Genomic DNA, 14,365 nt, shown 5'->3' with positions numbered 1-14,365 from the left:
GTGTATTAATGAGCAGGCGTGCAGGCTAATAAAATGGCGACTGAGTGTAGGTCATAACCAGGCACCTGCTCACTCCAGTACAGAGATCCCAGAGTGACAGGCAATTCTTCCCATCCAGACACACTGACGTTTACCCAGAAACTAGGATCCTGAGCTTCAGACCTGTCAGGATCGATAGTGTCTGAAAAGGTTGGTGGGCGAGTTGTGTTCGTGGGGATGGTATGTTGGTGGTGAGAGTGGGACGGTGAACAGGGATAGCTGGTAGGCAGGGTGTGTCGATCAGGAATGTGTGTGCATGGGCAGAGATGGTTGATCGGGGCAGTGTGTTGGTGAGGAGGAATAGTTGTGGACAGTTGGTGGACAGGGGTTAGGGTTGCCAACATTCTCACTCCCAAATAAGGGACAAAAGTAGCAGTCAAATACGGGACACTTGTGTTCACCCTGAAAAGGACTACCATGACCATGAAGCCTTGCGCGGGCACCTATGTGCGCATGTGTGAACGTGTCGATTCTTTTTCTACAAATCAGTTTTGGCTTAATCTTCCCGATCTGTTAAGTGAAACTACACTGTACATACATTATTTCTACTTTATGTAGGCTGTGTATTTATCATATCATTCCTGCTTTTACTATATGTTAGTGTTATTTTAGGTTTTATGTGTTATTTGGTATGATTTGGTAGGTTATTTTTTGGGTCTGGGAACGCTCAAAAATTTTTCCCATATAAATTAATGGTAAACAAACCAATTGCTTCTTCGGCTTACGAACAGTTTCATAGGAACGGTCTACCTTAGCTGGGGAAATATGGGTCAAGGACGGTCCCGTATGGGACAAACCAATTTAATCCAATATACCGGATGTCCCGGCTAATACGGGACAGTTGGCAACCCTAACAGGGGTAGATATGGACAAGGGTATTTGGTTGACAAGTGTACATTGTTGGACAAATGAAGATGGTTGACATGGAGTGTTGGTCGTGGAGGGGTTGGTTGGTGGACAGGAATAGTCAGTAGGCAGGGTGTGTCAATGAGGAGGGTGTGTGGGAGGGCAGGTTTGGTGATCGGGAGGGTGTGTTGGAAAACAGGAGGCCTTGGTGGAGAGGGACAGTTGGTGTTTAGGGTATCTTGCTGGTGAGGGGTAGTTGCTAGACTGGATATGTTGATGGACAGGATGTATAGGTGGGGGAGGGGTTGGTTGATGGACAGGATGTGTAGATGGGGGTGGTTTGGTTGATAGAAAATATGTGCTGGTAGGCAGGATATGTTGGTGGGGGTAGGATTAGTGATGGACAGGGTGTGTTGGTGGAGGAGGGTTTAGTTGATGGGCAGGATGTGTTGGTAGGGGAAGGGTTTGTTGATGGAGAGGATATGTTGGTGGAAGAGGCATTAGTTTCTGAACAGGGACTGTTGTTGGGGAAGGGGAAGAGGTTGCTGGAACGGGTGTGTTGGTGGGGGAGGGGTTGATGGACAGGATGTATCTTGGAGGTAAGGGTTTGTTGATGGACAGAATATGTTGGTGGGGGAAGAGTTTGTTGATGGACAGCGTGTGTTGATGTGGAGGGGTCATTTTTTGGACAGTATGTGTTGGTTGGGGAGGGGTTAGTTGATGGAAAGATTTTGTTTGGGGAGGGGTTATTTGATGGACAGGCTGTAACTGGTCACTGAATTCACATTTTTCTATCTAGCTATACATCCATCTATCATTTATTATAAATGAAATAATTAATTTACATTAATTGGTTGATCATTGTTGTCAGATATACCGAGATACAATGAAAAGCTTTTGCTTTCTTACCATCCAGACGGAGCCTTCCTTCCATACGTAGATTGCAGTCGTACCAAACGAAAACAGAACGTGGTGTTACATTGACAGTGCAAGGAGACAGATAAAGTGCAAAGGTCATGACTAGGTTACTTGGGAGAACAAGACTTCATCGGAATTATATAACAAGTCTGCTTGGGAGTCCGATGTCCGACGACAGTGAGGTAGGTGCTCTCACTGAGCCTGGTGGTAAGTTTAGTGTCTTCTGCCTGGATGGAGGGTGGGTGTGGTGGGAGAGAAAGGTAGAATGCCTGGGGTGAACGAGTCCTTCATTACATTGACTGCTTTATGCATGCAGCAAAAAGTCCGTGGAGGGGAGGCTGGTTTTCGGGATTGACAGGACTGTGTAGTGCCACTGTAAGATTAGGGTTCAATGGCTCAATTCCCGCTGCAGAATGTAAGGAGGTTCTAGGTTCTCTTTGTGACTGCGTGTGTTTCCTTTGGGTGCTCCGCTTTCCCCCCACATTCCGAGCGTACGGTTAGGGTGAGTGAGTTGTGGGCATGCGAGATTGGAGCAGGAAGCTTGGTGAAACTTGCGGGCTGCCCCCAGTACACCCCTCACCGAATTGCTTTGACGTAATGCAATGCATTTCACTGTTTGCTGTTTAGAGGAACTCTACATGTGACATCTGAAGGCACTTGAAAAGTTCCATCAACGCTGTCTTCGAAACGTCTTAAATATCAGCTGGGAAGATAGAAGAACCAACGTCAGTGTACTAAATGAAGCAAAAACAACAAGCATTGAAGCCTACGTCATCAAGAACCAACTAAGATGGAGCGGTTATGTTGTTCGGATGAAAGACAAACGTCTGCCGAAACAAATCTTCTACTCCCAGCTTAAAGAAGGCAAACGTAAAAGAGGCGGACAACAGAAGAGATTCAAAGACGTCTTAAAGGCCAACATGAAGAAATGTAAGATCGACATCAACAATTGGGGAACCAATGCCAAGGACAGGAACTCTGGCTAGCCATCATCCGAGAAGGAACAGCAACTTTAGATGCCAACAGATGTGCAGAATTAGAAGAAAAGAGAAGAAAATCAAAGCCCGATCTGCCATCTGGAACTACCTGTCCTGAATGCAGAAGAACTTTCAAAGCCAAGATTGGACTCATAAGCCACTTGAGAGCCCATAAGTAGATCAACAGATCGAAGACCATCATCTCCGACCTCGAGGGATAGCCATGACGACGATATGTGACAAAACTTCCAAAACATGACAATAACCAGTCAGCAATGAAGTCGAGAGTTAAGAGACTGTGTGATGATTTCAACATCACACAAGTGCAGGAATTTTGTGTCCGAACCAATGGGAAACAAATCAGTTTCTGCCCTGGCTGGAATCGGAGCAACACTTGGAAGAAAACTAGAAGAACAAGGTTTTGATAAGGCCTATGTAGTGCTAGGCCAGTTTCCTGTTCTGAGAAAGGATGATGAATTACTTAAAGAATGGTTGAAAGATCTTTGTGGAGCCAACAGCAGACAAGCTGGACAGTGCGTCTTCTGTTTACAGGAATGGTGCAACGCTTTCCTGTAGTTAATAATCTTGCCTAAAGTATGTATGAAGTTCATTACTTATGATCTGGGTTAACAAAGGTGTTCTGAACAAATAAAGAAAAGCAAATCTCAAATTCTTGTTGTTTTGCCCAGTCACCACACCTATCTGCACAGGATGCTTTCTGTGGTGACAATTAGGCAATCCAGCAGAGTAGAGACCTCTGCAGTCCTGCTTGGTTCAGCTGCTGCAGTTCCTAGCAACCATTTCCTGCTGCTGTCTACAATATCTTTCCGATCATGAAACTTCCCAGGGCATTGCAAAGGAACGAAGTTGACTAACAAGCCAGAAAAAGGCATTATACAATTGAGCACAATCTTAACCAGTGTGGTGGGTTTTAAGCAAGGTCTTGAAGGAATGGAGAGAGGTTGAGAGGTGTTAGGAAGTAATTCCAGAGCTTCTAACCTTAAGGTGTGGCTGCAGTGACAGGAAAAAGAAAAAAAAAGGCAGAAGGCGGAGTTTGTTTATTTTTTAATTGTATTTAGAGATGCAGACCCTCCCTGCCCAAGGAGCACATGCCACCCAGTTACAGCCATGCGAACAATGAACTGCCTAACCCACATGTCTTTGGAATGTGAGAGGAAACGGGAGCACCCGGAGTCACGGGCAGACCGTACGGTACAGGGATTGTCTTTGGAATGTGGGAGGAAACGGGAGCACCCGGAGTCACGGGCAGACCATATGGTACAGGCAGTGGCAGGGGTTGAATCTGGGTCGCTGGCACTGTGATAGCTTTATGCAAACTGTGCAGCTCCTTAAAGAAGATTAGCTTTAATTTGTCACATGTATGTAATCAACACATACAGTGAAATGTGTCCTTTGTGCCAACCACCAACACAGTCCGAGGACATGCTAGTTGCTGTTCGAAGCTGCCGCCATGCCTCTGACAGAGTGTGGCCACATCACAACTTACCAACCCTTATGTTATTTTTTGGGGTGTGGGAGGAAACCAGAGCACCCAGAGGAAGCCTGTGTGGTCAAAAGGAAAACACACCAACTCCTTACAAACAATGACGGGAATTGTACCCAAATCGCTGGCGCCATTACGCTAACCACTACGCCACCATGCCATCCATACCATTCTTGCTGTCTTGTACGCCCGAATGTGGTTACAGTAGATAGGAAAGGTGAGGCCATGCAGGAATTGGAAGTCTACGTCATGGTGGCACGCAATAAATGTCAGTGTTAATGGGGGTGATGAGTAATCTGGTTTGGGGTGTGCTGGGCGCACATTGCACAACCATAGTGGTGGAAAATCAGAGATGAAGAATGCGCTAGAATGTGCTTGTGACAGCAATTATTGAATACAATTAGCATTAATGTACCAAAGCCACAAGAAGTTTAACAAAGGCAGCAAAGCCAAACTAAGGGAAAGAAAATTGAAATCATTGAAGTGGACAAAAGAAAGATTTGTTACTGTTGTGGTTTTGGCTCAGGAACATATTTCAAATGTACTTGTTTTAAATGATGTGTGGATTCTTGTCTTGTTACAAGATAATGAGAGGCATTGATCATATGGATAGGCAGAGGCTTTTTCCCAGGGCTGAAATGGCTAACATGAGAGGGCACAGTTTTGAGGAGCTTGGAAGTAGGTACAGAGGAGATGTCAGGGGTAAGTTCTTTTACGTAGAGAGTGGTGAGTGCGTAGAATGGGCTGCTAGTGACGGTGGTGGAGGCAGAAACAATAGGGTCTTTTAAGAGACTCCTGGACAGGTACGTGGAGCTCAGAAAAATAGAGGGCTATGTGTAACCCTAGGTAATTTCTAAGGTAAGGACATATTCAGTACAGCTTTGTGGGCTGAAGGGCCTGTATTGTGCTGTAGGTTTTCTATGTTTCTATGTTATACTTATCAAGTCAAGTATGGTGTTTTCCTAGGGGGTATTCCCTTAATGAAGACTGTTTAACTTGGGGAGGCAGGTGCATGGGCAACCAGAACACAGAACTTGACAGACCAGGGTCAGGAAAGCAAGACAAATGAAGACCCTTTCCCTGCTGCATCTTTCCTCCCCCTTCACTGCCGTTGAAATGTGCCATCATCTTCTGCCAGCTCCACCGCTGCGGTCTTGCTTGGATCACACCTTGTCTGGAACCTTCCCATTGACGCTGGGTGATCCTACCAGGAGCTGAGCTCCAGGCGGTATCACTCTCAGGATCTCACAAAGTCGTAAGCCTCTCCACCAGGACAAGGTGATGATCCTTGGAGAAGTGTTCTTGTGGTAGCCAGAAGATTCCTGTACAATGGATATTTCAGTTACACAGACTCCAGTTGATTGAAGGCATAAGCGAGGAGTATTGGTTCTACTGTTTGTTTGTGAGTGATGGAAGTTGTCAATACAGTGAGTTCTATCTGTACAGAGATCGATTCAATCTGCATGTCCAGACCTTGTACATGTTTGCACCCAAGTGGATTTTCTCCTTTACAGGTGTGATCCTTCTCCATCAGATGCCAAAAGCCCCAAGATTGCCCGACATAGAAACCCCGGGATTTTCCTCTATAGAAACCCCAGGATTGTTCTACATAGAAACTCCATGAGTGTCCTACATAAAAACCCCAGGATTGTCCTACATAGAAACCCCAGGATTGTCCTACATAGAAACCCCGGGATTGTCCTACATAGAAATCCCAGGATTGTCCTGCATAGAAACCCCAGGATTGTCCTACATAGAAATCCCAGGATTGTCCTACATAAAAACCCCAGGATTGTCCTACATAGAAACCCCAGGAGTGTCCTACATAGAAACCCCAGGATTGTCCTACATAGAAACCCTGGGATTGTCCTGCATAGAAACCCCAGGAGTGTCCTACATAAAAACCCCGGGATTGTCCCACATAGAAACCCCAGGATTTTCCTACATAGAAACCCCGGGATTTTCCTGCATAGAAACCCCAGGAGTGTCCTACATAAAAACCCCGGGATTGTCCCACATAGAAACCCCGGGATTTTTCTACATAGAAACCCCGGGATTGTTCCCACCACTGAAGCCCCAGGATTTTTCTACATAGAACCCCAGGATTTTCCTGCATAGAAACCCTAGGATTGTCCTACGTAGAACCCCAGGATTTTCCTGCATAGAAACCCCAGGATTGTCCTACATAGAAACCCCAGGATTGTCCTACATAGAAACCTCAGGAGTGTCCTACATAGAAACCCCGGGACTGTCATATCTAGAAGCCCCAGGATTGTCCTACATAGAAACCCCAGGATTGTCCTACATAGAAACCCCAGGGTTGTCCTACATAGAAACCCCAGGAGTGTCCTACATAGAAACCCCAGGATTGTCCTACATAGAAACCCCAGGGTTGTCCTACATAGACACCCCAGGATTGTCCTACATAGAAATCCCAGGATTGTCCTACATAGAAACCCTAGGATTGTCCTACATAGAAACCCAGGGATTGTCATATCTAGAAACCCCCAGATTGTTCTACCATAGAAACCCCAGGATTGTCCTACACAGAAACCCCAGGATTGTTTTACATAGAAACTCCAGGATTGTTCTACATAGGAACCTCAGGATTTTCCTACATAGAAATCCCACGATTGTTCTACCATAGAAACCCCAGGATTGTCCTACATAGAAACCCCGGGATTGTCCCACATAGTAACTCCAGGAGTGTCCTACATAGAAACCCCAGGATTGTCCTACATAGAAACCCTGGGAGTGTCATATCTAGAAACTCCAAGATTGTCCTACCTAGAAACCCCATGATTGTCCTACCTAGAAACCCCGCAATTGTCCTACATAGGAACCCCAGGATTGTCTAAATAGAAAACATCCAATCCAGATGCATCACAGCTTTGTACAGTAACTGTTCTGCCTGAGATTGCAAGATATTGCAGAGAGTTGTGGATGCAGCTCAAACAATTGTGAAAACCAGCTTCCCCTCCACGCACTCCGTCCACATTTCCCTTTCCTTCAGTAAGGCAGCCAACATTTAGGCGGTACTATATCTCAGTGGTTTACATTACGCTATTACAGTGCCCGTGACCGGGGTTCAAATCTGCTGCTGTTTGTAAGGAATTTGTATGCTCTCCCCGTGACCATGTGTGTTTCCTCCGGGTGCTCTGGTTTCCTCCCACAGTCCAAAGAGGTACAGGTTAATGGGTTAATTGGTCACAAGGGTGTGATTGGTCAGTGCAGGCTCATTGGGCTGGAAGTATCTGTTACTGCGCCGTATCTCAATAAATAATAAAATAGCCATGGACTTTTTCCCGGCTCAGTCATTCCCTTTTCTCCCACCTTCCTTCAATCAGAAGATCACCAGGATCAAGTATACCCTCTATCCTGCTGTTATAAAACTCTAGAAAGGACCTCTTGTACAAAGAAGATAAACGCTTGACCTAACTGAGCAGAGGTGGCATGTTTAGTATAATACATTATAGCACCAGCAATCAGAGGATTGGGGTTTGATTCCCACTGCTTTTGATAAGGAGTTTACATGTTCTCCCCATGGCTGTGAATTTCCTCCAGGTGCCCCGATTTCCTCCTACAATATCTGAAGATGTATGGGTTAGGGTCCTGCTGTGTTGGCGTCGGAGGCATAGCAACACTTGCGGGCTGCCCCCATCGCATCCTTGGAATGTGTTGCTCATTGATTTAAACCAACATATTTCACTGCACATTTCAATATTTTGATATGCATGTGACAAGTAAAGCTAATCTCCTTTTCTTTTACCTTTTCATTTTATTATGGAGTGCATTTTGGGGGTGATAAACACTACAACCTTGAGAAACTAGTTGTGGAGACAGCAAATCTTCAGGGTGCTGACTGAACCATTTTTTGCTGGATTGTGTTGACTCTAAGTGTTGCTGAAGGTGCACTTCACAAGTCAGTGTGTTTGTCCAGTGTCCCATCCCTCTGCTGATCTCTGCTTTGTAGGTTGTAGAAAGGATCAGACACAGAAGCTGAGTCAATCACAAAGGGATCTTTAAGATCTTGTCTGCCTTTGTAGCTACAACACTGCTACCATTGATATGATTAGCTAAGTTTCTGGTCAACGGGGAACCTAACCATTCCCCATCCTCCCACCTCCAGGATGTCAACAGCGTCTATAATTTTGTAAAACATCCCATTTCTCAAAATCAAAGTCAAAGTAAATTTATTTTCAAATACATGTACATCGCCATAAACAACCCTGAGATTCATTCTCTTGCAGGGATTCACAAAAAAGGTAGCAAAATATAATAGAATTTATGAAAAAAACTATACGTAGGTAAAGACTGACAAGCAACCAATGGCAAAAGAAGGCAAACTGTGCAAATAAAATATAATATTGAAAACATGAGTCGCAAAGTCCTTGGAAGTGAGTTTGTTGGTTGTGCAGTTGTTCCAGAGTTGTGGTGATCGAAATTCTCCATGCTGGTTCAGGAGTCTGAATGTTGTAGGGTAATGACCATTCCTGAACCCAGTGGCGTGGGACCTAAGGCTCCTGAACCTCCTGCGTGATGAGAGAAGCAAGAAGAAAGCATAGCCTGGATGGTCTCGCACACAATCATACAAAACTCAAATCCAAGACACATTAGGAACGATAACAACTAGGTTGGGTTTAATTAGTGGTTTTCCCATTTGTATCTGCATCCGAGAATGAACTCATTCTAATTTTTTTTCCATTAGGCTGAGGGAGTTTGGTTTGGACAATGCAATGACTGCAACAAGTTGGAAGAAAATCTGTGTTTAGCAAAGCTCTTCACCATTCTAGACTTTATGCATAATCTTCTTTATACCCTTGAGTCATGTCTGATTTCACAGAGGTTAGAAGCAAGCGTAAATAGAACCAATCACAGGTCTATAATATTCAGCTCCCTTTTTCTAAGGGAAGTACTTGAGCAACTTTTCTTTTCCGTTCTGGATCTGTGGCTGACTAGACTGTAAAAAGCAAAAGAATAAGAAAATTTCCTGTTGTTTTTCACTGACTGAATACAAGTTCTCTTGGACACAAAAGTTGCAAATAATCTTATTCATCAATCATTATTACAAGAAAGTCTGCAGATGCTGGAAATCTAGAGTAATACACACAAAGTGCTGGAGGAACTCAGCAGGCCAGGCAGCAACTGTGGAAATGAATAAAGAGTTGACGTTTCGGGTGGAGACTCTTCATTGGGATTTATTCATCAATAAGTTGGTCGTTGCCTTGCTGCTGCTTGTGCATGGGAGGGGGGAGCTGGGGGGCACTTTGGGGTTCTAACATTCAACTGTCATTCATTCTTTGGGGCACTCCTCTGTTTTTGTGAATGTTTGCAAAGAAAAAGCATTTCAGGATATTTATTGTACACATTTCTCTGACACTGACATTAAATTCACCTTTGAAACCAGAGCACAGGGAGAACACCCACACAGCCATGGGGAGAACGTACGGACACCTTACAGACAGTGGTGGGAATTGAGCACTGATCGAGGTCACTGGTGTTGGAAACCGTTATGCTGATTGCTAGGCTAAAGATACTGGTTTGCAGACTATTCATACCAATTCATGAGTGGTCTCTATATCCAGGGCAGGGGACAAGGGGAGAACACAACATTCTGGAGGATGCAGTCAGACACAAATGCTGCTACAACAACCTCAGTTGGTCTGTTATGCTTTTTAATTTTTTATTTAGAGTACAGCACGGTAACAAGACTTCCCAACCCAACGAGCCTGAGCCGCCCAGCTACACCCACATGACTAATTTACCTTCAAACCTACACATCTTTGGAATGTGGGAGGAAACCAGAGCACCTAGAGGAAACCCTTTCAGTCACAAGGAGAATGCACAAGCTATTTACAGACGACAGTGGCAGGAATCGAACCCAGTTCATTGGCACTGTAAAGCCAGGTGCTGGCCGCTACACTACCCTGCCACCCAGGTGCACATGTTGTGGTATGTTGCAGCCGTACAAGACATTGGTGTTATAAGCCGCCTCCAACCCCGCCAGCTACCGGGAATTGACACTCAAACTCCTTGGAGTAGGGGCAGCAGACACGGCCTCTCCAAGGGTTCAAGATGGTCTTGCTAATTGGTGATATGTTTCAGGCACCAGGAATTGAGTATTTAAGGAACACCTGAACTGAGGTTTAGTGTTATATCGTAAGCCTACTCGTGATAAATCCAGCGTTTGTTTTGTGTTCAGATCCACTTTGATAATGTGTCTCGATCCTTGCCTCAGATACCCCGGCAAATGGCTCCAAACCATCCTCGTCAAGGACTCTCGTCACAGTACGATCGATACAACATGGAACCAGCGGGAGCCTTCCGTCAGTTGTGGCCAGCCACAGCGAGGAGATTTCCAGACAGATGCACGACCTCCAGGAAGGGACTATTGCAGGGAGGAACCCAGAGGTGCTCAGGTGAGGCTGTCGGTCGCTCTGTGGAGCCAGTCCATCTTCCAACCCCAGAGAGGTTCAACAGTGATCCAGGTTATTTGAACTCCAGCCATCTCGGTTCCCTTTGGAGCACAGAAAGGTGGCTTTCAGTATCTCTCCCCTGACAGGAACAGCCCTGGCCTGGGCCACTGCACAATGGGAATGTAGGTCTGAGATTTGTTCTGATTCGGAAGAATTCAGGGCTACCATTAGGAAGGTGTTTCATCACCCCGACAGAGTCAGATGAGCCTCAGACGGCCTGATGAAGACTCGCCAGGGGTGGGGAGGTGATGGTTAGTGGCCGACTACACGATCGAATTTCGGACCTTGGCCCAAGAGAGTGGCTGAAATGGGGAGGCCTTGGCCACTCTATACCTCCACAGACCACAAAATGAACTGAAGGATGCCCTCACCTTGGGAGAACCAGCAGAGGGCTTACAGGTTCTCATCAACCAGTCCATCTGTCTTGGTTGTCTTCTGGCAGAGTAAAAGTGGGACCACTTTGGCAGATCAAAGAGAGCTGCTCTGAGCCCAGTCCCTATGCATCACTGTTCTGCTTCCCAGCCTTGGGCCATGACCAGTCTCTCACCTGCTCAAGATCCGAACGAATCTATGCAGGCTGGCAGCACTGGACTATCTGCCAATGAGAGGTCCCAGCTTCAAATTCATGGCTGCTGCTGTTACTATGGGGAAACAGGACACCTGTAGGCCGAACGACTGAAGCTGCAGCCACTTAGGGAAGTGCTAAGACTGTCCAGTATTGGGAGGATTGTGATGGTAGCAGCTACTACGTCCAATCCCACAGATTCTAGTTTCGTGCTGAAGGCAAAGTTCTCCTGAGGTAAGAACAACGCAAGTGAAGGCTTTTGAGGACTCCGGGGCAGCGGGAAATTTCCTGGATTTAGAAACCACCTATCAATTCAACACAGCGCTGTGAGAGTTGAACCAGTCCCTGCCCGCAACTCTCTTAGACAGCCCCACGCTAAGTTCAGGGCAGATTCAGTAACAGACTGTGGAATTGCAGATGAGAATAGGAGATCATGTGGCAGACATTAGTTTCTACATTATCAACTCTCCATTCATACCCCTGATCCTTGGATACCCTTGGCTGACCCAGATTAACCCATCCATGGACTGGAGAGAGGGGAGAATCATTGCTTGTCCCAGTAATTGTAAGAGGTTTGTTTGTGGCGTGATGTTCCAACATCCAGACTCTCCTGAGACCAATGACCAATAAAGGGGCAGCCTTCAGTGCAAGGTCACTTGAGACCTTGTGGAGACTTGGTCCTGCCCTCAAGAATGGATAACCTGGTCCCAGCCAGCGGAACTGTGTGAGCCCTGACACTGTCTAGTTGGGACTGCACGGGAATCTCACATTCAGGAGAAGATCAGGAGATGCCCAAGCAGACTGGGAAACTTGCCGCTAAGCCTAAGGAATCCTGCCGCCAGGTCTCGAGGAAGGGAAAGGCTCCTTTATGCCGATCCTTGAAGCCTATTCCTGGAGGGGAAGACCCGTCTGTGATGCCTTGCTGCCATTACCTGAGGATACAGATGAGGATTCAGATTCTGATTTGCCCACTGTTTCTATGAATGAGCTTTGTGAGCCTAGGGAGAGGATTCTGAGCTCTGTCAAATCATCCCTGCCTCCTTAGAAGCCTCAGAGTCGTCCTAGGTCTGGAGGAGATAGCAACATCCAAACTGGTTGAAATCCCTCCATTTACAAGGACTTGGAAGAGGCCTTCCAAAGGTAAAAGCCTTGAATCTTCCACCACACCAACCCTATGACTATGCCATAGACTTGCTGCCTGGTTCTTGTCCTCCATGGGGTCGCTTGTATGCATTTTCAGACCCAGAGAGAAGCGCAATGGAGGAGCAAATAAAAGAGGATCTTGTCACGGGCTTCACTCGGACCTCGACCTCCCCTGCCTGCGCAGGATTCTTCTTCGTACCAAACAAAGATGGCAGCCTGTGGTCGTGCATTGATTATTGTGGATTCAACTGCATAACGGCTAAGAATCATTATCCCCTTCCACTCATGAATACGGCCTTTGATATGCTCCAAAGAGCAACCGTATTCACAAAACTATACCTGCGGAGTACATACAATCTGGTCCATATAAAGGAGGGTGATGAGTGGAAAACCACATCAATACATCGATGGGGCACTACGAATACCCGGTTATGCCCTTCAGCCTTGCAAAAGCTCCAGACATTTTCCAGGCCTTCATAAAAGATGTGCCTCAGGATACTGTCCATAAGTATGCCTTCGTCTACTTGGATGATGTCCTAATCTTCTCAAAGTCCATGGAGGAGCATGTCACTCACATCAGGGACATTTTAAAGAAGCTACTAGACCATGGGCTTTATGTCAAGTTGGAGAAGTCCATGTTTTATGTGATGACTGTTTCATTTTTGTGTTTCATCATCTCCAATGGCAATCTCAAGTTGGACCCTACCAAGACCCAGGCGGTCAGAGACTATCCACCACCATCCAATATCAAACAAGTCCAATGATTCCTGGGGTTTGAAAACTTCTACCGGAAGTCCATCAGAAACTTTAGCTCAGTGGCAGCTCTGCTGATGGTGCTAACTAAGAAATCCACGGGCCTTTTTGTCTGGACTACTGAAGTGGAGGCTGCTCTTGCAGAGTTTAAACAGCAGTTTACTACAGCTCTCATCTTGGTTTCTCCTAACCCAGACCTTCCCTTAATCTGGAAGAGGACGCCTCAGACAACAGACCAGGTGCCATGTTCTCTCAACGATCACCTTCGGATGGTAAACTGCACCCTCGTGCATTTTTCTCCAGGTGGCTATCCCCGGCAGAGAGGAACCACGGCATCAGAAATCAGGAGCTTCTTGAAGTTAAGTTAGCTTTGGAGGAATGGCGTCACTGGCTGGAGGGGCCTTGAACTCTTTTATCATTTGGACTGACTACAAGAACCTGGCTTATATTCAGGATGCCAGAAGCCTAAATTTCAGTCAAACCAGATGAGCTTTGTTCATTAACTGCTTTGAATTCATCCTGACCTACCAGCCAGGGTCAAAAAACCAGAAGCCAGATGCCCTGTCCTGTCTGTGTGATGAATCTGAACAGGAGAAGCAGCCTACCACCATTTTGCCCCAGGCTAGGGTGGTAGCTATAATTCGTTGGGGTATTGAGACTCTTGTTCACAAGGCCCAAGCACAAGGGGGGGAGAGTTCCTAGAAATGGTCCTCTGGGTAGACTGTTCATCCCAAGTTCTGCCCAGTCCCAGGTTGTCCAATGGGGACATTTGTCAGGAATGACCACACACCCAGGGATTGCTAAGACCCTCGAATTTATCAAGAGGAGGTATTGGTGGCTGGAATGATGAAGGAAGTTGGGCTGTATGTGCAGGCATGCAAGGAGTGTGTCCCAAACAAGGAGGCCCATACCCAACCTCAAGGACTCCTCCACCCCTTACCTGTTTCAGAGAAACCATGGGCACACATCTCCATGGACTTTGTCACGGGTCTCTCACCATCCAAGGGGTGCACCCTTTCTATGGTTTCCACGTCCTTCCTGCAGTGAGGCGACCAGCGTTGAGCAAAGTACTCCAAGTAGGGGCTGACCAGGGTCCTATATAGCTGTAATATTACCTCTCGGCTCTTAAACTCAATCCCACAGG

The 14,365-nt window shown here is 46.3% G+C and overlaps 1 protein-coding gene across 1 annotated transcript; it reads left to right on the top strand.

The window, feature by feature from the left end:
• Positions 1-3,083: 3,083 nt before the first annotated feature.
• On the top strand, positions 3,084-3,356 carry LOC134352388 (barrier-to-autointegration factor-like). The gene has a single exon (XM_063059716.1). It carries the CDS (start codon positions 3,084-3,086, stop codon positions 3,354-3,356), a length of 273 nt encoding a protein of 90 aa, XP_062915786.1.
• The last annotated feature ends 11,009 nt before the right edge of the window (positions 3,357-14,365 follow it).

The sequence above is a fragment of the Mobula hypostoma genome, chromosome 9 (assembly GCF_963921235.1).
Source record: "Mobula hypostoma chromosome 9, sMobHyp1.1, whole genome shotgun sequence".
Lineage (NCBI taxonomy): Eukaryota > Metazoa > Chordata > Chondrichthyes > Myliobatiformes > Myliobatidae > Mobula > Mobula hypostoma.
Note: the sequence above shows the minus strand (reverse complement) of the source record. Positions and strands in the feature narration are given on the sequence as shown.

What these genes read in the sequence shown, in the direction of transcription:
- LOC134352388 (XM_063059716.1), top strand. Translation starts at nt 3,084, where the DNA reads ATGATTTCAACATCACACAAGTGCAGGAATTTTGTGTCCGAACCAATG.